The 26527-nt window shown below is 42.5% G+C and overlaps 1 protein-coding gene across 1 annotated transcript in view; it reads right to left on the bottom strand.

The window, feature by feature from the left end:
- The window catches only part of LOC126234406 (ATP-binding cassette sub-family C member 4-like), a 123763-nt gene that overhangs the window by 65266 nt on the left and 31970 nt on the right, over positions 1-26527 (bottom strand). Inside the window, exons 4-10 of the mRNA XM_049943095.1 lie at positions 21341-21545; positions 16836-17061; positions 12830-12986; positions 9333-9471; positions 9141-9251; positions 2753-2935; positions 1342-1628 (exon numbers count right to left, since the gene is read on the bottom strand). Coding sequence (XP_049799052.1) covers positions 1342-1628; positions 2753-2935; positions 9141-9251; positions 9333-9471; positions 12830-12986; positions 16836-17061; positions 21341-21545 — 1308 coding nt within the window. The remainder of the gene's footprint in view (positions 1-1341; positions 1629-2752; positions 2936-9140; positions 9252-9332; positions 9472-12829; positions 12987-16835; positions 17062-21340; positions 21546-26527) is intronic.

Below are 26527 nucleotides of genomic sequence, written 5' to 3'. Positions count from 1 at the left end.
ATTCCGCAATTAACACTAGGCTGACCCTTGACAGGATGTTCGACGGACGTTTCATAGGACGTGGAGGACGCATAAATTGGCCAGCCCGTTTTCCTGATCTTACACCTCTGGACTTCTTTCTGTTGGGTACGTTAAAGGAGAATGCGTACCTTGATGTGCCTACAACCCCAGAGGATATGAAACAACGTATTGTGGCAGCCTGCGGCGACATTACACTAGATGTACTGCGGCGTGTACGACATTCATTACGCCAGAGGTTGCAATTGTGTGCAGCAAATGATGGCCACCACATTGAACATCTATTGGCCTGACATGTCGGGACACACTCTATTCCACTCCGTAATTGAAAACGGAAACCACGTGTGTACGTGTACCTCACCCCTCATGGTAATGTTCATGTACGTCAGTGAAAAAGAGCAATAAAAAGGTGTTAGCATGTGGACATAATGTGCTGTTCCAGTCCCTTCTGTACCTAAGGTCCATCACCGTTCCCTTTGGATCCCTACGGAATTCGGTGCTCTCCGATACACACGATCGAACAGCGGAGGAGTGGTACTCAAGTGTCAACTTTAGGTTACAATATCTCCGGATGTAATTAGCATTTTACAATGCAACAAACGGCACTGATTACGTATTTGTTTATATGTTCAGATGTGCTAACAAAACTAACGGGGTTCCACTTAAAAAAACGTAGGTTTGTGCTAAAAAAATACTTCCGTGCATTTTTTTATAGTTTGTATTAACCAATTACACTAGCCCCTCTCCTCACGTTCGGTCTGTGGAATCGATTCGTCAGTATTTGATGTGCTTTACGAAATACATCCAGCGGTAATGTTAGGTGACTCACCATGTATATTAGAGATTACACTAGAATTCGCGTAACTCGTCCGCGTGACTCTTCAGTATCACAGAGACAATGTATCCACACACATAAACCAAACCACCACACAGACGGCCACAACGTTTTGAGGAATAGACATCATGCCGCCCCTGCAGAGCAGCATGGGGTTAATCGACGATCCACTGGTAATCACATCGCCGCCTCTGTGATTCTGAGAGTCGTTCTTACAGGACTGAACAGAGAAAAAGTGCACACAACCAACAACACATCCATTGCCTTCCCGTTATCCTCTCTTCTCAGTGCATATCTGCATGAATACAGAGAAAGTGGGCTACTCTAACGTTACTGAACTACGAACCACCACTAGAGACACAACCCGCTGCTGAAAGTGATCCTTTTCACGCTCACTTGCGTCTTGTCATTGAACAGTAGCAGTTCGAAGTCCTTGGGCAGGACACTCACCTCTTGCGTCCTCTGGTACTTCGTCCTGTTTTACGTACCTGGCGAGGTTCACCCTGGCCCTCTGCCCGCCGCTGAGTGTGATGCCCTTCTCTCCCACCAGCGTCTTGTCCCCGTACGGCAGCAGTTCAAAGTCCTTGGACAGGGCGCACACCTCCACCACCTTCTGGTACTTCTTCTTGTCGTACGGCTGTCCGAACAGGATGTTCTGCCTCACAGTGCCCACGAATATCCACGGCTCCTGGCTCGCATATGATACCCTCCCTCCAATCTTGAGCTTTCCAGATGTTGGTGACAGCTCATTAATAAGCAGGTACAACAGGGAGCTCTGCATAAATGAAATAAGAAGGCAAATTAGCTGATCATCATTTTAATACGATCTTTCGGTTTGAGTTTGCCAGTCCTTTAACGGAAACTATTTATCCCTCTTTAATTAGTTACTTAAAGAACACATCGTTCTTAATGAACGGAAATCTGAAATACAAAAGTACGTTCTGTAATACCCCAAAAGAATATTATAGGACCATTATTGTTCATCCACTTGCTTGTGTGCATTTTCCTTGTATTTACAATTGTTTACTGTCAACATCAGCGGTGGGCAAGTTACGTTACCCTTGGTAGATGCAGTGTTGCCAGAACGGGAGAGTCAGTCGTTTTGTGTTACGTTAATAACATAATTTGTACGTCAATGGTATATCATGATAAGTTTTTGAACAATTATTGATGAAGAGGAAATGGCTTACAGAATAAAATAATATACGTTACTATTCGAAAAAGATGTGCTGCTATGCGTATCTTCCTAATGAACAAAGTAACAATAAAATCAGTCATACTGCTTAATGTTCTCTTGGTAGCTAAATTACGTTTTCTTGATGTATTTTTTTATTTTGTTTCTGAACGAAAAAAATGTGGTGGTCAAGATGAATGGGACAGTGTGTGTGACAGTATAAGCCACACAAACATTTATGGAAGACACTTGTGTGAAGGGCCAGATTATTTCACCACATTTTTCTAAATTGTGTCACTCGCAGGAAACAATTGTCACGTTCCATTTCAGATACAGTATAGCGTGAATGCTCAATGAAACATGCAAACGACTAACTGCTCTATATGTACATGTATCTAAAAGCATATATTGTGTACTATTAAAGCCTTACAAGACAAATTGTTGGACAACACGTAGCATAAGCTACAAGCTAAGTGGAGAAATAAATATATCGACAGCAAACGAAAATTGGAATTAAGCACACAGTGCATATCATTTTCTTCAGTTGCTGTTTTAAACTTTCCCTGCGTCCTAGATCCAGTTGAAGGTTGTATTTCACAGTTACTATTAGTTTCATTACGAACCACTATACATAAATAAAACAGTAAATTTGTAAGTAATTACTTATGCAGCTACAAACCCCAAAACCATATTACACTACTTAAAACGAATAAAAAGCTCGTTACCTTTCCACATCCAACAGGTCCTACAACAGCACATAGCGTGCCGGGTAAGACGTTGAGGTTTATGGACGAAAGGGATGGGTTGGCGCCGTCCCACGTGGCTGACACGTGCTGCAAAGATACCTCTCCTTTAGCGGTTCCTCCGCTCCTGTCCTCTACAGTCGCCTCCGGTTTCACAAGGAACTCCTGTGCACGAAAAGGAAACGCAAGCATTTTTATATTAGTAGAAAAAAGGACACAACAAGAGCACTAACGTTAAGATTGAAGGATAATCGGAGGAAAGGAAAATTGATAGGAATTACGCGGCGATGCTCATCTCAGAAGTAACCAATTCGCAGTCTGGTCCTGGAGAAATTTTGACCACTATTCTTTGTTTCTTATTAACATTCTATTCATGCTTCGAGATAAAGTTAATATCGATATCAGCTCTCGAAATTGCAGAATTAACAACATTTACGTTCTGCACATTTCCACGTTTGACTATTGAGCGTGGATTTATCCCGAATCGTGTTAATAAATAAAATATTGTTGTGAAGATGTCGTTAAGGTTGTTGTTGGTTGCGAAGAAAGGTGCCCAGTAAAAGTATGGGAGGAAATATCTAATGCAAAGGTTCGCCGTCACCCAAGCTGGCAGCAATGTATCCCTGAAGTGTTTAATGGAATGCTGACATGCGACTCATTTTATACGAGTAGTATTCCATTATGATTGGCGGCCAGTATAGTGCTCTTGGAGAGAAGAAGGCAACATGCTAGCAGTAGATCTCACCTGTTATTTCTTACACTACACAGACACTGAACACAACCATCCATACGAAATGGGTCCACAAGCTTGTTGAAGCAAAATGGCAGCAAACGAATCAGTTGATGCAGAGAAGGCATCAGCGATCAAAAGGTGGTCATAGCAACTATTACGGCATTACAAGGGTTGTCACGACAGGTAGGAAAATATTTTTTCTTAGCAGGAGTGAAATGATACATATGACAGAGTATGTGGGTAGTCAGCTTCAAATATTAACTTTTTAAAGGACGTCATAATCAGTACACAGGAGGAAGGTTTGGAGCACAAATGGAAAAAATTCAAAAGTATCGTTGATTCAAGAGAGGTCATAACATAGCTGACAAGCAAACGCTGGAAGAAGCAAAAGTGACAGTAATGAGAACAATGAGAGAAGCGTTCAATGACTTTGAAAGTAAAATTTTATCAACCGATCTGAGTAAAAACCTAAAGATGTTTTGGTCTTATATAAATCAGTACACGGTTCGAAATCCTCTGTTCATTCATTCAGTGACCATACTGACACCGAAACAGAAGATAAAAGATAGAAGGACGGAGTATTGAACTCAGCCTTCCGAAATTTTTTCAGCGTGGAATATCTTAGTACGGTCGCTCATTTAAATCATCATACGTGCGTATAATTGGGAGACATTGAGGTAGCCGATCGCGGAGTAGAAAAGCAGTACAGTGGCTTAGTAGCGGAAAGCTATCAGGACCAGATGATACCTATAAATTCTATAGGATTATGCAAAAGAACTTTCTCCCCTTCTGTGAGCATTTTATGGTAAACCGCTGGAGCAACTAACAGTACCTAGCAACTGGAAAAAAGAGCAGTTCATTACCGTTTTCAAGAAGGGTCGTAGGGCAGGTGCACATAATTATACGTAAACCTATATCGTTGACGTCAATCTGTTGTAGAATTATGGAACATATCTTATGCTCAAGAATTATGACGTTTTCGGAGAACGAAAATCTCCTCTATAAAATCAAAAGTGATTCCGCAAACAGAGATCTTGCGAAACTCAGCTCACATTGTTTCTTCGTGAGATCCGTAGCGCTGTAGACAACGGCGGTCAGGTTGACTTTACGAAGGCATTTTGCACAGTGCCGCACCGCCATTTAGTAAAAAAAAAAAATGCAGGCTTACCCAGTATCGGGCCAGATTTGCGACTGGATTAATGACTTCCTTACAGACAGAACTCAACACATCGCTCTTAACGGCACAAAATCGGCAGATGTAAAACTAATTTCCGTAATACCTCAAGAAAGTGCGATAGGACCGTTGCTGTTTGCAATATATATACATGATGTAGAAGAAAGCCTCGGAAGCTCTTTAAGACTGTCGTAAGATGATGTGGTACGAAAATAATAAAATAGTTGAAATGGCTCTAAGCATTATGGGACTTAACATCTGAGGTCATCAGTCACCTAGGCTTATAACTACTTAAACCTAACTAACCTAAGGACATCATACACATCCATGCCCGAGGCAGGATTCGAACCTGCTACCGTAGCAGCAGCGCGGTTCCGGACTGAAGCGCCCAGAACCGCTCGGTCACAGCGGTCGGTGAAAATAAGAAAGTACCAACGCCAGAAGATAGTATCGATTTGCAGAATGACCTGCACAGGATTGATGAATGATACAGGCTCTGGCAGTTGACCCCGAACGTAAATAAATATAACATACTGCGCATACTGCCCAGCTGCACTATTGATTAAAAATTGCTGGAAACAGCACCTACCGTAAAATATCTAGGAGTAACTATGCAGAGTGAGCTTAAGGGGAATGACCAGATAAAGCAAATACGTAGCAGGAGAAGCAGATGCCAGATTCAGATTCTTAGAAAAAATCTTAAGGAAATGCAGCTCATCCACGAAGAAAGTGGCTTCCAATGCGCTTTTTCCACTGTTTCTTGAATATTGTTCATCGCCTTCGATTTTACTGGGTGAGTGTGATGGACGAGAGAAAGAAAAAAAAGGCTACGAAGAGTAATGCGGATCGTTTAGTTGGCGCGAGAGCGTTGCAGAGATGCTCAACAAACTCCACTGACAGACGTTACAAGAGAGATTTTGCTGTTGGAGTTGCGAGAGAGCACGTTCCGTGAAAGGTCGGACAACATATCACTTCCTCCCACATATACGTCGCAAAATGACCGCCACAGAAATTCAAGAAATTAAAGCTAATTCAGAGCTTTACCGACAGTCATTCTTCCCAGGCGCCACAAACAAATGGAACAGGGATGTGATGATCAGCTAGTGATACAAGCAGTACCCTCCACCACACACCGTTAGGTGGCTTGTGGAACACTGATATAGATGCAGAACTGCCTTCATTAGGTTGCGACTCTTGGTGGCAGTGCAGGTACCCCGATCCTTCTCCCAGCAGTCACTTCCTGGCCTTGTTGTTTTTGCTATTGTTGTTTAGGAGCCTGACTGAATGGATATTAGCCATCACACACTAAAATATACGTATTTACAGGACATAAATAACGTAACAAATGTATAGTGTGAAAAGTACGGCAATAGCTAAAATCATAAACCGACGTGGCATGTAGAAATACTTAAGAGTGTAAATGCTCAAAAATATAATAAGAAATATAATAACATTTTGAGTAGTAAATATGCGATTGTCGAATGTTAGAATCGATAAAAGTAATTAATTTACAGTTCCATCTCGGTACTTTTCATAGGAAATGGGAAGTGAGGTTTGATAATGTGCATGATACCACTAGCTGCAGTGCCAAAGACTGAGTGCAGGTCACCAGTAGGGCCACAAGATCCTCTTACATAACAGAACATGCTTCGTATGCTCCTCTTGACTAGTGGCTTAAGTGTTTATTATATTCAGTTATTTTCAGTACCGGAAGATATTTATGGTTTAGTCACTGAGGTGTAGCTAAAAAGAGCCATAAAAAACATGAGCTGCTATACTTCAGTGAATACGAGGTCTGTTCAGAAAGTAAGCTCCGATTGATTGCCAAATTGAAACCACAGTGAACATCAGAAATGTTTTACTTGTAACAATTAGCTACACCTTTCAGCTACTTCTCTACGTAGTCGCCGTTCTGACTTAGACTTTTGTCATAGCGTTGTACCAACTTTTCAATAGCCTCATCATAGAAGGCAGCCGCCAGTGCTTTCCGCCAATTCTCCACGCTGGCCTACACCTCGTTGTCTGTGTCAAAATGTTGTCTTCAAAGACAGCGGTTCATGTGACCAGAGATGAAACTCAGGGGGAGACAATTGCGGACTGTATTGTGGGTAATCTCACATTTCCATTTGAAAACGATGCAGGAGCAACTTCATTGCCCCTGCAGAATGCGGCTGAGAATTGTCTTGAAGAAGAAACAGCACGACAGTTATGTAATGTTAGCTGCATAGCTTCAGGCGAAATTTCTCACCAGGCCCTCGTACTTGGCGGCAGACACTATTTTCTAGACATCTTTACGCACTCACTGCGAGCTCAGAAATGAGAAGAGCGACGTGATGCTAACTGGGGTTATACTAGAGACACTACCCAACACATCTGTGCAAAGCTTTATCGGATTTTCATAGTCGTTTCCATTTCGCGACCGATCGGAGCTTACTTTCTGAACGCCCCTCGTATTTTATCTTGAGTGTAACGGGATATACACCACCAGAGCCATGGAGAGAGTACTGGGAACGCATTTTGCAGAAGAATTGTTCGGAGACTACGATTGTTTGTATCTGCGTGACGATGTACCTTGTCATAAAACAGCTCCAGTGAGGCGATGATTTGTGAATAATAACATTTCTGAAGTGGACTGGCCTGCCCAGTGCCCCAACTTGAACACAAGGGAATACCTTTGGAATGAATTATTTGAATGTCGACTTCGCCCCAGACCCTAGGGTCTACTATCACTAGCTTCTCTAGTTTCGAAGAATGGTCTGCTATTTCTCCACAGACGTTCAGACATCTCACTGAAAGTGTTCAAGCCGTCAAAAAGGCAAAGAGTGGAGACAACCCATATTATTGTCCAGATATAAGTGTCCAGATACATTTGATTACCTAGTTTAAATCCACTGAGAACATTAATAAATATCTGCTAATATCTGCTCCAGCGGATCATTTCGGATGGTCTTGTACTTTTAGATTCATCCAGCAGGGTGACAACTAAGATGTTGCTGCACTGTAATACCAGACCAGTTAAGGAATTATAATACCTTATTGGCCATTAAAATTGCTACACCAAGAAGTGCAGATAATAAACGGGTTTCATTGGACAAATATATTTACTAGAACTGACATGTGATTACATTTTCACGCAATTTGGGTGCATAGATCATGAGAAATCAATACCTAGAACAACCACCTCTGGCCGTAATAACGGCCTTGATACGGCTGGGCATGGAGTCAAACAAAGCTTGGATGGCGTGTACAGATACAGCTGCCCATGCAGCTTCAACACCATACCAAAGTTCGTCAAGAGTAGTGACTGGCGTATTGTGACGAGCCAGTTGCTCGGCCACAATTGCCCAGACGTTTTCAGTTGGTGAGAGATCTGGAGAATGTGCTGGTCAGGGCAGCAGTCGAACATTTTCTGTATCCAGAAAGGCCCGTACAGCACCTGCAACATGCGGTCGTGCATATCCTGCTGAAATGTAGGGTTTCGCAGGGATCGAATGAAGGGTAGAGCCACGGGTCGTTACAATTCTGAAACGTAACGTCCACTGTTCAAAGTGCCGTCAGTGGGAACAAGAAGTTACCGAGACATGTAACCAATGGCACCTGATACCATCACTACGGGTGATACGCCAGTATGGCGATGACGAATACACGCTTCCGATGTGCGTTCACCGCGATGTCGCCAAACACGGATGCGACTGTCATGAGCTGTAAACATAACCTGGATTCATCCGAAAAAATGACGTTTTGCCATTCGTGCACCCAGGTTCGTCGTTGAGTAAACCATCGCAGTCGCCCTGTCTGTGATGCAGCGTCAAGGGTAACCGCAGCCATGGTCTCCGAGCTGATAGTCCATGCTGCTGCAAACGTCGTCGAACTGTTCGTACAGATGGTTGTTGTCTTGCAAACGTCCCCATCTGTTGACTCAGGGATCGAGACGTGGCTGCACGATCCATTACAGCCATGCGGATAAGATGCCTGTCATCTCGACTGCTAGTGATACGAGGCCGTTGGGATCCAGCACGGCGTTCCGTATTACCCTCCTGAACCCACCGATTCCATATTCTGCTAACAGTCAGTGGATCTCGACCAACGTTAGCAGCAATGTCGCGATACGATAAACCGCAATCGCGATAGGCTGCAATCTGACCTTTATCAAAGTCAGAAATGTGATGGTACGCATTTCTCCTCCTTACACGAGGCATCACAACAACGTTTCACGAAGCAACGCCGGTCAAGTGCTGTTTGTGTATGAGAAATCGGTTGGAAACTTTCCTCATGTCAGCACGTTGTAGGTGTCGCCACCGGCGCCAGCCTTGTGTGAATGCTCTGAAAAGCTAATCATTTGCATATCACAGCATCTACTTCCTGTCGGTTAAATTCGTGGTGTAGAAATTTTAATGGCCAGTAGTGTATAAAGGCATAATGTTCTCTGTTTATGGAGAGAAATGTCAGCAATTTGTTCTTACCTGTATACGTTGGACTGAGACTCGAGCTTCTTGTATAGCTGCTATGCCCATGGGGAACATGATGGCCAGTGCTACGTTAAGGACGTTGTAGTACTGAGCCATTGAGAATATCTGCAACACAGCAGGTAAAGGATGTTGTCACATGAAACGCAGGTGTGAGACAGAAATGGGAAAGAATGTGGATGTACTGACCTGGTCAGGACCGGCGATGCGACCCATTAGGAAGTAGGCGACGAGTGTGACCAACAGCGAAGACCTCTCAATGAAGACAGCAGAAGCCAGCAGGAAACTCCGCAAGTAGGCTGCGTGCAACAGCTTGTGGATTTCGGATCTGGTGTGGCACACAGAATGGCACTACTTCATTAAAGGTGAAACACGAAATGTAAAAGAACGGAATAGTTACAAAGGTTATAGGAAATTTTATGACATGTTCTGATTGCTCTGAAGAATTTTGTGTACTCCGGTTTAAGAATTTAACCCGTTTTGGCCTTAAACATGGGAACCCAAGAATTAGGGGCAGAGAAACTCTCTGTAAGCAGCGCAACCGGGTGGAGGACGTTGTGTGGTTGCAGATTCTGCTGCCAAGAAGAATCGCTGTTCGCGCTTGGGACGCGTACGCGGTTGCCATCTAAAGCCTAGTTTACACGACGACACTACGTTGCAGGCAACTGCGCTACCAGCAACTGCGCATGCGCGCCGCGCGTTTGCGCAACTCGTCAGTGAAACTAAACAGTTTCGGCGTGTTCCAACTTTGTCGACACTAGTTGCATGAGTTTTGAGGTTATGTGTGTTCGTAGAATGTAGACAAACTGAAATATGAAGTGGGGAACGGAGAATAATTTTCACCTTTTGTGTGTATATGCTTTGCAGAGGTGTTTGTGGGATTTCAGTGATGCTGATTACAAAAATAAGCAACAAATTCCTGCTCCTGAGACCGCCATGTGCGATCAGATCATAGATACTTTGACAATATCTGAGCTGCAGGGCAAAATTTATTTAATTAGGAGCACATATACAACTGAATTAAGAAAAATACAAGCAAATGTAAATCTAGCTGTAGAAATGCTCTTGTCTACAAGACTAAAATCCCATCGTTTGAGTTGGCCCACACTTTTTTTTTTAGGAATATTGTTGACAGGAGGGAAGGCTACGCAAATCAAGAAGCTACATTTTTTAGTCAATATTCATCTATTTAAAACATCGCAGCAGTGTTCCCCATTCACATACGTTTGAATTTTGAAACATTGCCATCTTCAAGAGAATAGTTTGCAAACCATTCTCTTCTTAAATGCGGCCTGCTGTTAATGTTAATAATTATTACAGTTAATAATCATTGGTGTTAACGAAAAAGCCCCATCACAACTGAAACCGCATCTTATAACATGTCGAGTGTTCCCGATTGTAATGCATGCAATGTGATATGTAATTTCAGTTCTGGCGACAGTGCTTCACGCATTACAATATCTTTATTTCTTATCGCATAATTAACTCTATTTAGAAGAAACGTTAACAGTTCTGGTGACATTCTAAGATAATTAAGAGAACTTCTTGGGTCTTCCATTACAAACTATTTCGGCAACGATGCTGAGCAACTGAGCTGACGTCTTTTCTTCATCCAGCCCCGAATTGAAACAAGTGTCTTATTTTTATCTTATGCAGCGATTCCACGCAACAAGCTTTAACTCCATCACAACTCGTGCGACGTGCAGCAGCCAAACCTTTCATTTCAGATGTGACTCAGGAAACCACAAAACGACGAAACTAAAGTATATACTGGTTTCGCCTTGTCTACAGTCAAATATGAAACTATTTGCGTGCAACTCATTCCACGCAACGAGTGGCGCAACCCAATGTCGTCGTGTAAACTAGGCTTAACAGCCACTGCGCACCTAATAGACACCAGTTTCAGTCAGAAAGTGAGTCCACAAGTAATCGTAACAGGCAAGTGGGAAAACTTTAGCACGCTAGCACAGCAATAACCGTGCGACTTTCAGGCAGGAATGTAAACAGACAGAGAACATTCATAAGTCATAGCATTCACCATTTTATCTCCAAGTATCTGTGCAAAGAAGAGTAAGTCAGTCGCTAAAAGTAGTAGGGAAAATGGTGTTGATTATCTAATTTATGTATCTGTTATCCACAGGATTCTGCCTGTTTTACTCTAAAGCTTCATATTTTTTATTTCACTTGCATGTATGCTCGTACGGGTCTGGTTTTCGTTACACTAGATGCAAATTACTGCGATTTTAGAATTTGAATGCATAAAACTAACCAATGGACATAGAACTGACGTGCTATATGTTAAATTAGTAGGTCTTTCTAATATAAATACTTTGAACTTTCGTGTTGAAGTAGGCTTTTGAAAGAATCTTCCACACTGTTAGAAATAAATTCAGAAGTACTATATAAAAGAAACTGGTCAACTGTGGGTAGGACTCGCGGCTGAGCATTCCGTATAAACGCCATTGTTTGTGTAGATGCTTCATCTGTAGGTATATTTGAGTGATTATCAAAATATTTGAAATAAATGGGCGCATGTTTTGACTGTACTGATTTTGAAGCTTAAATTTTTTTCAGCACCAAGCGACCCTAGACCTTAGCATTTGACATAAATTTCAACTTGATACCTCTAACCGTTCCCGATAAAAATGGCTCTTAAAAGACGGAGAGACAGACGGACAACAAAGTGATCCCATAACGGTTTTTACCAATTGTGGTGCGCTTCCTAAAAAGGGATAAAAATCAAGTCAGCTTATAAAATGAAATGTTGTAGAATCCACAGCTTCTACAGCAGTGATTACTTAATAGCATAAAATGACAATTTTTGATACATTTGGAGTGATACGAGAAAGTGATAAGAAACGTTTCGTGAATTGAAGCAGCACAAATCAAAAAAATTGATTAGTGAAGACAGAATGTAGTTCATGAAGGAAATTGTTATCAATACACGGTATACAAGTAGGAGTGGCCAGTATTCAAGGATATGATGGGAACGACCGTTCGAAGCAAAGAATGCTGGGAAACCTCTAAAATGTGTTCCTTAAGAGCTATGAAAACTTTTTCGGTATAAGAGTAGTGTTTCACAATAGCAAAGATGAACAAGTCCTCGTAATTCTTAAGGTATGCATTCTAGAGCCCATGTTTACTGGAGATTGTCTCTTGTTTTGGTCCGTACTACCACCACTCAAAATGTGGAGAGCAAAGAGCTTCAAGCAGAAGAGATTTGTTTCACAGTATCCAAGATCAAGAAGTTCTCATACCTCTTAAGGTGTGAATTTTACAGCACGTGTTTACTAGACATTCTGCACTGAATCATCGTTCCTGTCACATCCCTGTATGTTCACCATTCCTCTTTGGACACTCTGTACAAGCTTTCTTCATCATACAGAACTGACGGGATAAAATCATACAAGGTATATCTATTGAGGCATGTTTTTAAAACACAAAAAGGCGCGGTAAGCCGTTCTAAACCATAAGATCAGTTCTACTTAAATTGTACTGATTATTATGAGATACTCAAAAGAAAGCAGGTACTGTTTTTCAAATGTGGATTAAATGAATGTTAACTGCATGACACACCAGTCTCATCTATTATTTAAATCTGTGTGTGGTTTTATAAGGCATGACGATGTGCATTTCTTAGACTGTAACTGGTGTTTTCGTTCTCTTAGTTACGGAGTTACACTCACTTCCTGGCCAGTGCGACGAGCTTGGCGAAGGGCTTCTCCCAGGCGTACATCTTGACCACCTGTATCCCCTGCACCAGCTCGTTCATCATCCTCATTCTCTCGTCGGTCCTGACGGCGACACGCTTCCGGAAACGTGCCGAGAGTCGACCCATGTACGCTGTGAACAGACCATATTAGCATCCTACGGGGCACCATTTTAACATTGTTCAACAAAAGAATATTACTTACAATATATTACTCATATGTCATATTGCTCATTAATACGAGCCACAAGGAACCGTCGTGAAGTCTTTTTCTACTTTGAGACCTATCATACGATGTTTGGAAGAAACGATTCAGTGCTCTAAATGCCCTCAAGTGCCTATCTGCTTGGGTAAGCATAGTTGGAAATGCACGCCGCCCCCCACCCCCCACCCCCCGCCCCCTCCCATCTTTCCCCTCAATATGCGACGATGTCCATTAATCTAAAAAATGATATTTGGTTCCCTATTTCGTCCTCTTAGGCATAAATTTCTTTTATTTATAAAATAGCCTATGTACTCCCTCAGGGTTCAAACTATCCCTAAACCAAATTCCATCCAAATCGGTTCAGCAGTTTAGTAGTGGAAAAGTAATAGTGTTTACAGTGTTAGTACTGCTGTTTATCTACTTGGGTATGCTCGTTGAAAAGATGTTAGAGTAATTTTTTCTGTGTTTATGTTGTGGGTGAAGGAAATAACCGTTCAGCTATGGAACAACAGGCAAAGTCTTCCGAGCGTTAACGTGTAATACAATGAATTCACATTAGAAAAGCACCACCGCATTGTATGAAAGAAAAGCTTTTCTGTTATGCATCTGCACGAGCACACCACAACTACCAGTCAATAATGCCAATGTCTTTACATTTATTTCTGCTAACACGGCCGTATTCGGTATTGTTGTATGAGAGACTCCCGTGACCCGAGAACCCCTCAAAAGTCGAGGCGAACTCTAGACAACGGATATGACTCCGCGCAGGCCACACGTGCATGAAATCACCCATACAGATATATCTGCGCACTCGTTCGCATGTGACTAGATTTCTCAAGAGTGGCTCTTGACACACCTGGTACGCACTATCAGCAAGTGTTAGAGGGCAGCTGAGAGACAATCTGTGAACGAACATCGCCCCGCGTCGGTCATATACCGCGTTCTGACTTCCTGCATATGTCTACATACTAGACAGCCTGTAGAAAAATGATTTCGAAAGAAACTACTCTAGTGCCATGAGAAATATAGGTTGTTTCAGAAAGATTCACCTCATTTAACTAAACTACATGCTCTAAACGACAGAAGGTAGAAACTTAGAGTGAGTTTGAACTTAGGCACAAGGGTCAAAGTTTTCCTTTCCAAAAGAACGACCCCATTTCACAGAGATATGGCATATGTACGCATGCACATACAGCCTTGGACTACTTTTTACAGTTATGTTAAGGATCAAACTTTACATTTACCTTTCACAAATATTCAGTGAGCCCTCCTCTGGAACGGCGTCACTCAAAATTGTTCGAAGGGAAGACACATAGATCATTTCACAAACCCCACACAAAAGATCACATACTTTGTCCGTCCTAAAATTTCAGGGACTGATTTTATTCTTGGAATACGTTAGCAGCTTGTAAGAGCTACTATATTTTCAGTAAGAAGAAGAGACTAGGTTGCAAAAATAGCAAAGACGTTATTGACACTTTTCGCCTTTTTGATGCATCTTCAGAAATCGTATAGGAACTGCGGGTAATGTATTAGTCATAAATAGTCAGCATTTTGTCTTTGGTGAAGGCATGCAGCTGTGCTTAGATAGGGCCACGAATACTGGTATACAAATTGAAGTGGCCGGGAATACAGACCGCATGTGCGCGCGCTACGTGATACTAGACTCTTTTTTCGTACTGAAAATGTATAAATGTTGCTGCACCATGGCCATATAGTTGGAGGATTTATGTAGTTATTATAAACAGCATATATGCATTTGTCTGTTCTCCAGACAGTTGTCAGCAGGTACCATTAAGTAGTAGATGTGCAAGCGTAGTGCGTCAGAGTAGTTGGATTACGAATCGGCATGAGCAACATCACTAAATCGAGTTTTCAAGATATCCTCCGGAATATTTTGAAGAATAAAAAAGTGTAAGTAAACTTTGTCCCGTACACTTTGGCTCCTGAACGACAATAGCTGGGCGAGGTGGCGCAGTGGTTAGCATACTGGACTCGCGTTCGGGAGGACAACAGCTCAAACCCGATTCCGGCCATCCTGATTTAGGTTTTCCATGATTTCCCTAAATCGTTTCAGGCAAATACCGTGACGGTTCCTTTGAAAGGGCATGCCCGACTTCCTTTCCCATCCTTCCCTAATCCGATGGGACCGATGACCTCGCTGGAGCCGGCCGCGGTGGTCTCGCCGTTCTAGGCGCGCAGTCCGGAACCGTGCGACTGCTACGGTCGCAGGTTCGAATCCTGCCTCGGGCATGGATGTGTGTGATGTCCTTAGGTTAGTTAGGTTTAAGTAGTTCTAAGTTCTAGGGGACTGATGACCACAGCAGTTGAGTCCCATAATGCTCAGAGCCATTTGAACCATTTTGAACCTCGCTGGATGAAGCATTAAAAACACTATCTTGAAGTTTATCTATTTTTTTATTAATCCAGTCTTGAAACTTTTTGGACTGACGGTGTACCGCGAGATCACGCCACCAAGGAGGCCAACGGCACAGCGCGAGATCCTACACCCCTAATTTCCGATCCATGGCTGAGGTAGCTCGTTGTTAAGAAACCATCTCACACGCAGGTGTCAGCGCGGAACTGCTCCGTCCTGTTCAAAAAAGAAACTTTCTGCCATTTCTCTTTAATATGGAAAAATCTAGATCTCCAACGTATCCTGGTACGTGATTCCTGTAACCACGTTTTCTCAAAGAAGAACGGTCCATAAAGGTTTCCTTAGGAAGCGGTGCAGAATACATGAAGCTTCAGGAAGTCTCTCTCTTTCTCTCTCTCTCTCTCTCTCTCTCTCTCTCTCTGTGTGTGTGTGTGTGTGTGTGTGTGTGTGTGTGTGTGTGTGTGTGTGTGTTGTACGTTCTCTTTTATCTTACTGTTCTGAGTCTTTTCTTAACACCTGTCTCAATCATGTACTGAGCGGGCGCTGAAGACCTTGCCGTCGGAATGAATTTACAAGACCCTGAATGTTGTTGTTTACCACCATCATAAAGGACTTATTGAATGCGCTCTGCATTTTGAACAAGTAGCAGTGTCTCGAAACTGCTGGCGCCATCGCCAAACGCTTTGAGCTGTAGCAAGTGTCGGAGGTTCGAATCCTGCCTCGGGAATGGATGTGTGTGATGTCCTTAGGTTAGTTAGGTTTAAGTAGTTCTAAGTTCTAGGGGACTGATGACCACAGATGTTAAGTCCCATAGTGCTCAGAGCCATTTGAGCCATTTGTAGCAAGTGCAGTGCGGAACGCACGAAAAAAATCCCGCCGTGGGTTTGTATCTGAACTGCACCTGTTGAAACGGAGAAAGCAAAAATCTTTTGTTGCTCTTTTATCACCATCCCCGAGTCGACGCTCAATGGGTAATGAACTAGCGAACTAGCAGGGCAGGAGACCTCTCCCAGAAACCACGTAAGCGAGAACTTACAAGTGGCACCAAGATAACATTTTAGTTTAGATGCGTAAATTAAATTTTGCTCCTGGTTCCTGTTTTCGTTTATGCAGAAGATGTAGTCTTGAGAAATAAAATGAATCTTTTTCAACCATCACGTTTAGTCATTTTGATACTGCCACCAACAGCATTCCATTTAGGGTCTGAATTCATGCAGTGTACTTGAGCACCACTTCCTATCTCCGGATGACGAAACGGGTCTCAGCCAAAATACTCTCTTCGTAAAAATATGAAATCGATGCAGCTACTTTTACGCTAGCATAACAAATTGATGTTTTTCTGTTATTGTTGCATCAGAAAAGATAATTTACTAGATAATAATAGCATATCGGCTAACTTACTCTGTGGTGGAACCGTCATGATGATGACATAAATGACACCAGCGAAGGCCGCCCAGGACACGGAGCGGTACAAGAAGTACGTGACGATCGCCAGCTGCAGAAATGAGATCCACAGCCAGTTGGCGCTCATCGAAGCGACGTCGAAGCGGGCCACGTCGTTCGACATGAGGTTGATCACCTGCCCCGTCGCTGTCACGTCCATGGACTGCTTGTTGATGCGGAGCACCTGGGGCACAAGACAGCAGCGTGTTTTGTTCCAGATGTTCTCCAACAATTCACGGTCAGTACCTCCAGCATTTCCTTAAATTCTGTAAGTCAGTGGTTTAACAACTCAAAAAATTCAGATATAAATTATCAATCTGCTAGCAACCGCCGGCCGGTGTGGCCGAGCGCTTCTAGGCGCTATAGTCTGGAACCGCGCGACCGCTACGGTCGCAGGTTCGAAACCTGCCTCGGGCATAGATGTGTGTGATGTCCTTAGGTTAGTTAGGTTTAAGTAGTTCTAAGTTCTAGGGGACTGATGACCTCAGATGTTAAGTTTCATAGTGTTCAGAGCCCTTTGAACCATTTGATAGATCCAACCAATCTTAGCTTTCTTATGCAGCACTACATTTAGAAAACTTCTGTTCCCTTTTTATATAAACTGTTTATCGTCCATGTTTGACTTCCATACATGGCTACACTCCAGACAAATACCTTGAGAAAACGCTTTGTAACACTTAAATCTGTATTCGATGTTAACAAATTTCTCTTCATCAGGAATGCTTTCCTTCCCATTGCCATTCTACATTTTTTATCCTATCTACTTCGACCGTCATCAATTATTTTGCTTCCCAAATAGTAAAACACATCTCCTACTTTAAGGGTCCCCTTTCCTACCGTGATTCCCGTAGCATCACCTGATTTAATTCGACTTGATTCCATTATCCTTGTTTTGTTTTTGTTAATGTTCATCTAGTAACCTTCTTTCAAAACACTGTCCATTCCGTTCATCTCCTTTTCCAAATCCTTTGTTGTCTCTCACGGAATTACGGTGTCATTGGCAAACCTCAAAGTTTTATTTCTTCTCCCTAAACCTCAATTCCAGCTCCAAATTTTTCTTTGGTTTCCTTTACTGCTTGTTCGGTGTACGTATTGAGTAACACCAGGGACCGGCTGCAACCCTGTCAAACTCCCTTTTCAATCAATGTCTCCCTTCACACCACTCGACTCTTATAACTGCTGTCTAGTTTCCATACAATTTGTAAACAGCCTTTCGCTCCTTGTATTTTACCCCTGCTAGTTCCAGAATTTCAGAGAGAGTATTCCAGTCAATGTTGTCAAAAGCTTTCTCTAAATCTACAAATGGTATGAATGTATGTTTGCCTTTCCTTAGCTTATCTTCTAAGATATGTCGTAGGTTCAGTACTGCCTCGCGTGTTCTTACATTCTCCGGAATCCAAACTAGTCTTCCTCAAAATCTGTTTCTACCACCTTCTCCATTCTTCTGTGAAGGATTCGTGTTAGTATTTTGCAGCCATGGCTTATTAAACTGATAATTCGGTAATTTTCACACCTGTTTTCTTTGCAACTGAAATTATTATATTCTCCTTGAAGTCTGAGGGTACTTCACCTGTCTCATACATCATGTTCATCAAATGGAAAAGTTTTGTCTTGCTGGATCTCCCAAAGCTATCAGTAGTTCTGAAGAAATATCATCTACTCCCGGGACCTTGTTTCTCCTTATATCCTTCAGAGCTTTGTCAAATTCTTCTCGCAGTATCATATCTCCCATCTTATCTACGCCCACTTCCCCTTCTACAATAGTGCTTTCAAGTTCATCTCCCTTCTATAGACCCGCTATATACTCCTTCCACCCTTCAGCTTTTCCTTCTCTGTTTAGTACTGGTTGACCATCTGAGCTGTTGATATTTGTACAGCTCCTTCTCTTTTCCCCGAAAACCTCTTTAATTTTCCTGTAAGCGTTATCTATCTTTCACCGAGTGAAATATGCTTCTAAATCCTTGCATTTGTTCTATAGTCATTCCTACTTAGCAGTTTTGCTCTTCCTGTCAATTTCATTTTTTAAACTTTTGTACTCCTTTTCGCCTTCTTCATTTGCTGCATTTTTAAATTTTCTCCTTTCGTCAAATAAATTCAGTTTCTTCTGTTATCAAAGGCTTTCTATTAGGCCTTGCTGGCTTCACTATCTTGTCTGTTAAAGCTACACATTCGTCTTCGACTGTATTCCTTTCTCCTGCTCTAGTCATTGGAGGCCTAACACTCCCTCTGAAACTCAACAATCTCTGGCTCTTTCAAGTTGTCCAGGTCCCATCTCCTTAATTTCGTACATTTTTCCAATTTCGTAAGTTTTAATCTACGGTTCATAATCAATAATTTGTGGTCAGAGTCCACATCTTCCCCTGCAAACGCCTTAAAATTTAAAGTCTGGTTCTTAGATCTCTATGTTACCGATATAACTAATCCGCAACTTGCCGGTTTCACCAAGTCTCTTCCACGTATAAAACCTTCTTTTATGATTCTTAAACCATGTGTTAGCGACATTAAATTACGCACTCTTCAAAACTGTTACAAGCGGCTTCCTTTTTCATTCCTTTCCCCCAGTCCATATTCATTTACCATTTTTCCTAGTCTTTCTTTTCCTACAATCGAGTTCCACTCACTCATGACTATCAAATTTTCGTCTCCTTTAACTATCTGAGTAATTTCTTTTATCTCATAGTACATTTCTTCAATCTCTTCATCATCTGCAGAGCTCGTTGGTACGTAGACTTGTACTACTGTGGTAGGCATGAGCTTACCCGCATTACTATTTTCTTATTCATTATTAAACCCACTTCTGCATTACCCCTGTCTGACTTTGTAACTCCGTATTTACCTGACCTGAAGTCCTGTTCCTCCTGCCTCCCACAATATCTAACTTCAACCTATTCATTTCCTTTTTTAAAATTTGTTTTACCTCATCAGTTTATTTACTGCATTGGAGTTGATTAAAGCTGGTAACAATGATCGACTGCGCCACTAGATATGAACCAAGCATGTACTCCAGTGGTTAATAAACTAGACATGTATTCTGGAGAAAGGAATTGAAATCCCACAAACATGAGCTTGATTTAAATTCTTCGGACATTACGTTTAGTATTGCAACCGAATGCTGATAAAGTTTCTTTTACAAAATAAACAGAAATTATTGTCAAACCAGTTCCTTTGGCCGAGCGGTTCTAGGCGCTTCTGTCTGGAACCGCGCGACCGCCATGCCTCGGGCATGGATGTGGGTGATGTCCTTAGGTTAGTCAGATTTAAGTGGTTCTAAGTTTTAGAGGACTGATGACCTCAGATGTTAAGTCCCATAGTGCTCAGAGCCATTTGAACCATTTGATCAGTCTCTTTGGTCCTGTTTGATCGCAAGTTTTCCAAAGCTCTGTCTAACTCTGATTGTAGTATGAGTTCCAAATCAGCACACATTTCGTCTTCTATCGCGTTAACATACAGTTCCTCTCCCTAGTAGAGACTGTCACAGTACTCTATCGCTCTACACCCAGTACTCTTAATGTTTATGTATTTGCTTTTAATTTCATCGAAAGTTATTTTGAATTTTCTACGTGCTGGATCTGTGCTTCCCGCGTTTACTTCCATGTGTATCCTTTTGATTTCATTCCTAAGTGACTTACGTCTGTGAACTGCTTTCTGTTCCTGAACATTTTTATATTTCTTGCTTTCAGCGATCAATTGAACTATTTCTTCTATTGCTCAAGGTGTCTTCGTTCTTACCTTCTTGCTAACAGTATTTTTTGTCTAACTTAACGCGACAGCTCTTTCTAGGAATTTGATTCCTCTTCGGGTGAAGTTCCAACTGTAGTATTTGTCAGAGTAATATGTAAAGCCTCAGAAAACCAACTCACGTCCTCATTCCTCAATACTTTGTATACCACTTTCTTAGCACTGATTCATCCTGACGATTTTCTTACACTTCATCATCACCAAATTGTGTCCTTGGTCTGTATCTGCTCCTGAGGGTGCCTGAAACTTCATTGTTTGATTTGGACACCATGAAGTAATCAGACTTTTACTGTTCCTCGTGTCCTGGTATTTTTCACGTATAGATCCTCCTCCTGTGATATTGGAACAGTGTGTTTGCTGCTTTACCGAAAGTCTGTTGTATAACTCCCCAGTGCCATAGAGGAAAGACAGAGAAATAACTTCATGAATGAGGTATAGCAGGTTTCAGTTTGTAGATGAGATGTTCTGAAATGCTTTCTTTACACTACAATGGCCACATCGATATCTGTCTTCGATGCAACAAAGAATCCAATCCACGACCCCAGAAAACCAACTACATGTGTATCTCTGAGAGTGCAAGCTATTGTGCAACTGAAGGTGGGCGGAACCTGTTTTTGTTATCACGACCTTGCATTTACTCACGAGAAACTACGGTGGCAGTTTCATGTAGATTCTCAGGCACATATGTTTTTCAACTACCTTCTCCAAAACCGTGTACAACTCACCTTTCGATACAGAAGAGCGCAACAAGCCACCCTGACCCTCATGCCGACATATGTGGTCAGCATGGTGTAGTGGTGGTGGCAGAACAGCTTCAGGAAGTTGATGATCACCATGAGGCTTGCGTAGATGTAGGCTTGATCTTCCGTAATAGTGCTGCCTGGATTGAAGTACTGAATAGTGTATCCCAGAAGTAGCGGCTGAGCCACTCTGCAACAGAACGCTTATTGACAATATCAGCTCGATGTTTGCTTTCCAGTTGTGGCGAGTGTGGGTTTATGCTCTCTATTCTGGCGCTATTCCGCTTCGGCGGAACGGCTTTCAATGTGTGTTCTTTGTCGAAAGATCGGGAGGGAAACATCATCTGTCAGCATACCGACGGTGAGCAGATTTAGTGCTACGTGCTTCGGCCTGGCGAAAAATTGGACTTTTCGATTGGATTCGCCACCATCATGGTTACCTTTGGAACCTGTTGTATGGCAGCGGAAACTGGATTACGGTCGTCCGTTTGTTAAAAAGTGGTTGTAGTAAACTGTACTGTGATCTGGACAATGATGCACGCTCGCACGTGTGCTAATGTAATTACATTCTTTTAAATTTATATAAATTTTTGCTGTTCATTATTGACTAAGAGCCACAGGTCCCATGTTAGTACACGTCACCAGTTGAATGGCAGTTCTGATTTTCGAAAAGGACGCCTGTGGTAATTGGTAGCCGTCTTTATTGCTACCGTTTTAGCGGCCTATGTTTTGGGTGGCCACATTTAGATTAAAACTTGTTCCCTCGAGCCTCTGATGATTACAGTGTGGCGTTGATCTTTTGAAAGGAGTGTAATTTTTTAAATAAATGTCTTTGTAAAAGGAACTTAACGGCGTCGTAGACCTGAGAGCTCTAGGGAATATTTTTAAATTCTGGCCCTGGCGGCCGGATACTGTAAGAGTTAAAATTTCAAATTTTCTAAATTTCCGTACAAGTATGTTATTCTGTTTTTAATGATTGCACATATAAATCGTGCCAATGATATGTAAATGCTAACTGAGAGGTTCACAGCTACATTTGATTTGATATGAAATGATGTGCCTGCCGCTGTGGCCGAGCGGTTCTAGGCGCTTCAGTCCAGAACCGCGCTGCTGCTACGGTCGCAGGTTCGAGTCCTGCCTCGGGCATGGATATGTGTGATGTCCTTAGGTTAGTTAGGTTTAAGTAGTTCTAAGTCTAGGGAACTGACGACCTCATATGTTAAGTCCCATAGTGCTTAGAGCCATTTAAATCATTTGAAATGATGCTATTTTAAGTCTTTAATAAAGAAGTTTGCTGAATGATTTTGCACACTTCTCATCCCAGCACCGCCACTCCTAACTATACACAGTATGGCCAGCTAAACTGGGCCTGCCGCGCGGGGTAGCCTCGCGGTCTAAGGCGTCTTGTCACGGTTCGTGCGGCTACACCCGTCGGAGGTTCGAGTCCTCCCTCGGGCATGGATGTGTGTGTTGCCCTTAGCGTAAGTTAGTTTAAGTTAGATTACGTAGTGTGTAAGCTTAGGGACCGATGACGTCAGCAGTTCGGTCCCATAAGAGCTTACAACAAATTTCCAAATTAAACGTGTGCGCAGAGTAAATACGTCAACTTTTAGTGACAGATCAAATTGCTTCGACGTAATGTTGCTGAAGGTGATGGAGCACAGAATGATGTGCTGAGCTGGTCGGAGTGGCCGTGCGGTTCTAGGCGCTGCAGTCTGGAACCGAGCGACCGCTGCGGTCGCAGGTTCGAATCCTGCCTCGTTCATGGATGTGTGTGATGTCTTTAGGTTAGTTAGGTTTAATTAGTTCTAAGTTCTAGGCGACTGATGACCTCAGAAGTTAAGTCGCATAGTGCTCAGAGACATTTGAACCATTTTTGTTTGATGTGCTGATATTTTTTGCTAATGTGGAAAATTTGAAAAATATAAGTGGCAATTGTTTCATTTTGACTAATTAGTACCACTTGTAAAGTAACCAGATAGCGGGTGTGCTTGGGCCTACATAACCAACCGGCCATGATGCGGGAGTAAAAGTGGGAACATCCCCTAGCGGGAAATCGTAGGTAATATAAAAGAAATAAGCACAGCGATTGATCAATTCAACAAATAAAAAGACAAAAAGTTCAGATACCAATGCTTAATGAAAGGTAACGTAAAACTTAATAAAGATAATACTTCTAGTACAAGGCAAAAAGGCCTGTCTGAGATGTGGGATATGGCGGCCGCTTATTGGTTCATTTCGAAATTAGACGCAGCAGCAATGCCAGCTTACTAGAAACTGTCAACCCGGATATCACACTGGGAGAAATCTTGAGACACAAAAACAGCCTAAGAAAAAGCAAATGAGTAGTACGCGATATTTTCAGTATTCTCTTGCTCAATACGAGAAAAGTATAGTCCTAGATACAAAATCAATAGCGCCTTTTTGTAGAAAATATAATATAGTTTTTTTTCTATACTGGGAAACGTTTTCGCTACAGGAAGCGAGTTAGGGGTTATGCAAGTGCAAAAGTAGCTCTCAAAAGCACCCCCCCCCTCACTGCCCCCCCCCAACACCCCCCCTTTCTCCGGATCAGGATTTTTAGTATCTTTTCCATGGCATTCACTCCTGCAATTGTACAAAAACTTGTGACTATACAAGTTATTTCCTATTCGAACATCTTCACTGACTGGTATTCCGCCATCGTTTTCGTCAGCTATTTCGCTAACATTCCGAATTTAAACTTTTTCAACGTTGTGCATAAACTAATTGTGCTTACAATTCGATCTCAACCCATACAAGCATACTAACTATGTAGTAAGGAGATCAGACAGACGAAATGATTTCATTGTTAATTTTATGCTGTTAAAATTCGCAAAATTGTGAGGTAAAAATCACATAAACGTCAATTTTACAATTTGTGAGTGCACGAATAGCCCGGATACGTAATAATAGCCCAGTCAATGAAGACCAAAATTGGTCGAATGTGGGAAATATTCGTGAAGTCGCAAATTTTTATACATTGATAAGAGAGAGTGTCGTGAGCAACATACTGGAAATCCTGACTGGTGGGTTGTGAGTGTCTGGGCGAAGATGCGTTTAAAGGACACATTTGTACCTTTTTGTTGAACACCTCGAAAACTGTGGCCTCTCATGAAAACTTATTCCAGTATGAAATCAAACTAAATTTAATTTCCAACATGACAAGTCCTATTAATTTAATTATTTTCTCTAGGGCATATGGTTTGTATGCACAAATCTCCCACATCGCACGTGCACTAATGCATACTTGGCCTTTGTGGGCCTGTTTGTGATAGTTTCCCGACTTGATGGGCCACAAGTGTCGTCCATCAAATTGTTAGCCGCGACTTCTTCCAGGCGACTGTAGTACGTTGTAAGCAATTTGCATTCTGTATACAGTGAGATGCAAAAGACATGGGATAGCGATACGCACATGCAGGGTGTTACAAAAAGGTACGGCCAAACTTTCAGGAAACATTCCTCAGACACAAATAAAGAAGAGATGTTTTGAGGACGTGTGTCCGGAAACGCTTAACTTCCATGTTAGAGCTCATTTTAGTTTCGTCGTCAACCTACGCTCAATGGAGCCCGTTATCACGATTTCATACGGGATACTCTACCTGTGCTGCTAGAACATGTGTCTTTACAAGTACGACACAACATGTGGTTCATGCACGATGGAGCACCTGCACATTTCAGTCGAAGTGTTCGTACGCTTCTCAACAACAGATTCGGTGACCGATGGATTGGTAGAGGCGGACCAATTCCATGGCCTCCACGCTCTCCTGACCTCAACCCTCTTGACTTTCATTTATGGGGGCATTTAAAAGCTCTTGTCTACGCAACCCCGTTACCAAATGTAGAGACTCTTCGTGCTCGTATTGTGGACGGCTGTGATACAATACGCCATTCTCCAGGGCTGCATCAGCGCATCAAGGATTCCATGCGACGAAGGGTGGATGCATGTATCCTCGCTAACGGAGGACATTTTGAACATTTCCTGTAACAAAGTGTTTGAAGTCACGCTGGTACGTTCTGTTGCTGTGTGTTTCCATTCCATGATTAATGTGATTTGAAGAGAAGTAATAAAATGAGCTCTAACATGGAAAGTAAGCGTTTCCGGACACATGTCCACATAACATATTTTCTTTCTTTGTGTGTGAGGAATGTTTCCTGAAAGTTTGGCCGTACCTTTTTGTAACACCCTGTATACAGATGGTGGTAGTATCGCGTGCACAACGCACAAAACGGCAGTGCATTGGCGAAGATGTCATTTGTACTCAGGTGATTCATGTGGAAAGGTTCCCGACGTGATTATGTCCACACGATGGCAATGAACAGACTTTGAACGCGGAGTGATAGTTGGAGCTAGATTCATGGGATATTCCATTTCGGAAATCGTTAGGGTATGCAATATTCTGAGGTCCCCAGTGTCAAGAGTGTGCCGAGAATACCATATTTAAGGGATTAGTCCTCGTCACGGACAATACAGGGGATGACGGCCTTCACTTAATGATCGAGAACAGTGGGATTTGTGTAGATTCGTCAGTGCTAACAGACGAGCAACACTGCGTGAAGTAACCGCAGAAGTCAGTGTTGGATGTTGGGCGAATGTACCCGTTAGGGCAGTGCGGCGACATTCGGCGTTAATGGGCAATGGCAGCAGACGACCGACGCGAGTATCTTTGGTAACAGAACATCGCCTGCAGCACCTCTTCTGGTCTCCTGACCATATCGGTTAGGCCCTGAAAAACATGACCTGGTCACATGAGTCCCGATTTCAGTTGGTAAGAGCTGACTGCGGGGTTCGAGTGTGACGCAGACACCACAAAGCCCTCCATGTTTTCAACCAGGCACTGTGCAAGCTGGTGGTGGCTCCACAATGGTGTGAACTGTTCTCTAGCCCAACTGAACTGATCATTGACTGGAAATGGTAATTTTTAGATACTTGGAGACCATTTGCAGCCATTCATGAATTTCATGTTTTCAGACAATGATGAAACTTTTATTGACGACAGTGCACCATGTCACCGGGCCACAACTGTTCCCGATTGGTTTGAAGAACATTCTGGACAATTCGAGCGAATGATCTGGTCACCAAGATAGCTCAGCGTGAATCCCATCGACATTCATGGGACATAATCGAGAGGTCAGTTCGTGCACGAAATTCTG

This window comes from Schistocerca nitens, chromosome 2 (assembly GCF_023898315.1).
Source record: "Schistocerca nitens isolate TAMUIC-IGC-003100 chromosome 2, iqSchNite1.1, whole genome shotgun sequence".
NCBI classification, from domain to species: domain Eukaryota; kingdom Metazoa; phylum Arthropoda; class Insecta; order Orthoptera; family Acrididae; genus Schistocerca; species Schistocerca nitens.
Note: the sequence above shows the minus strand (reverse complement) of the source record. Positions and strands in the feature narration are given on the sequence as shown.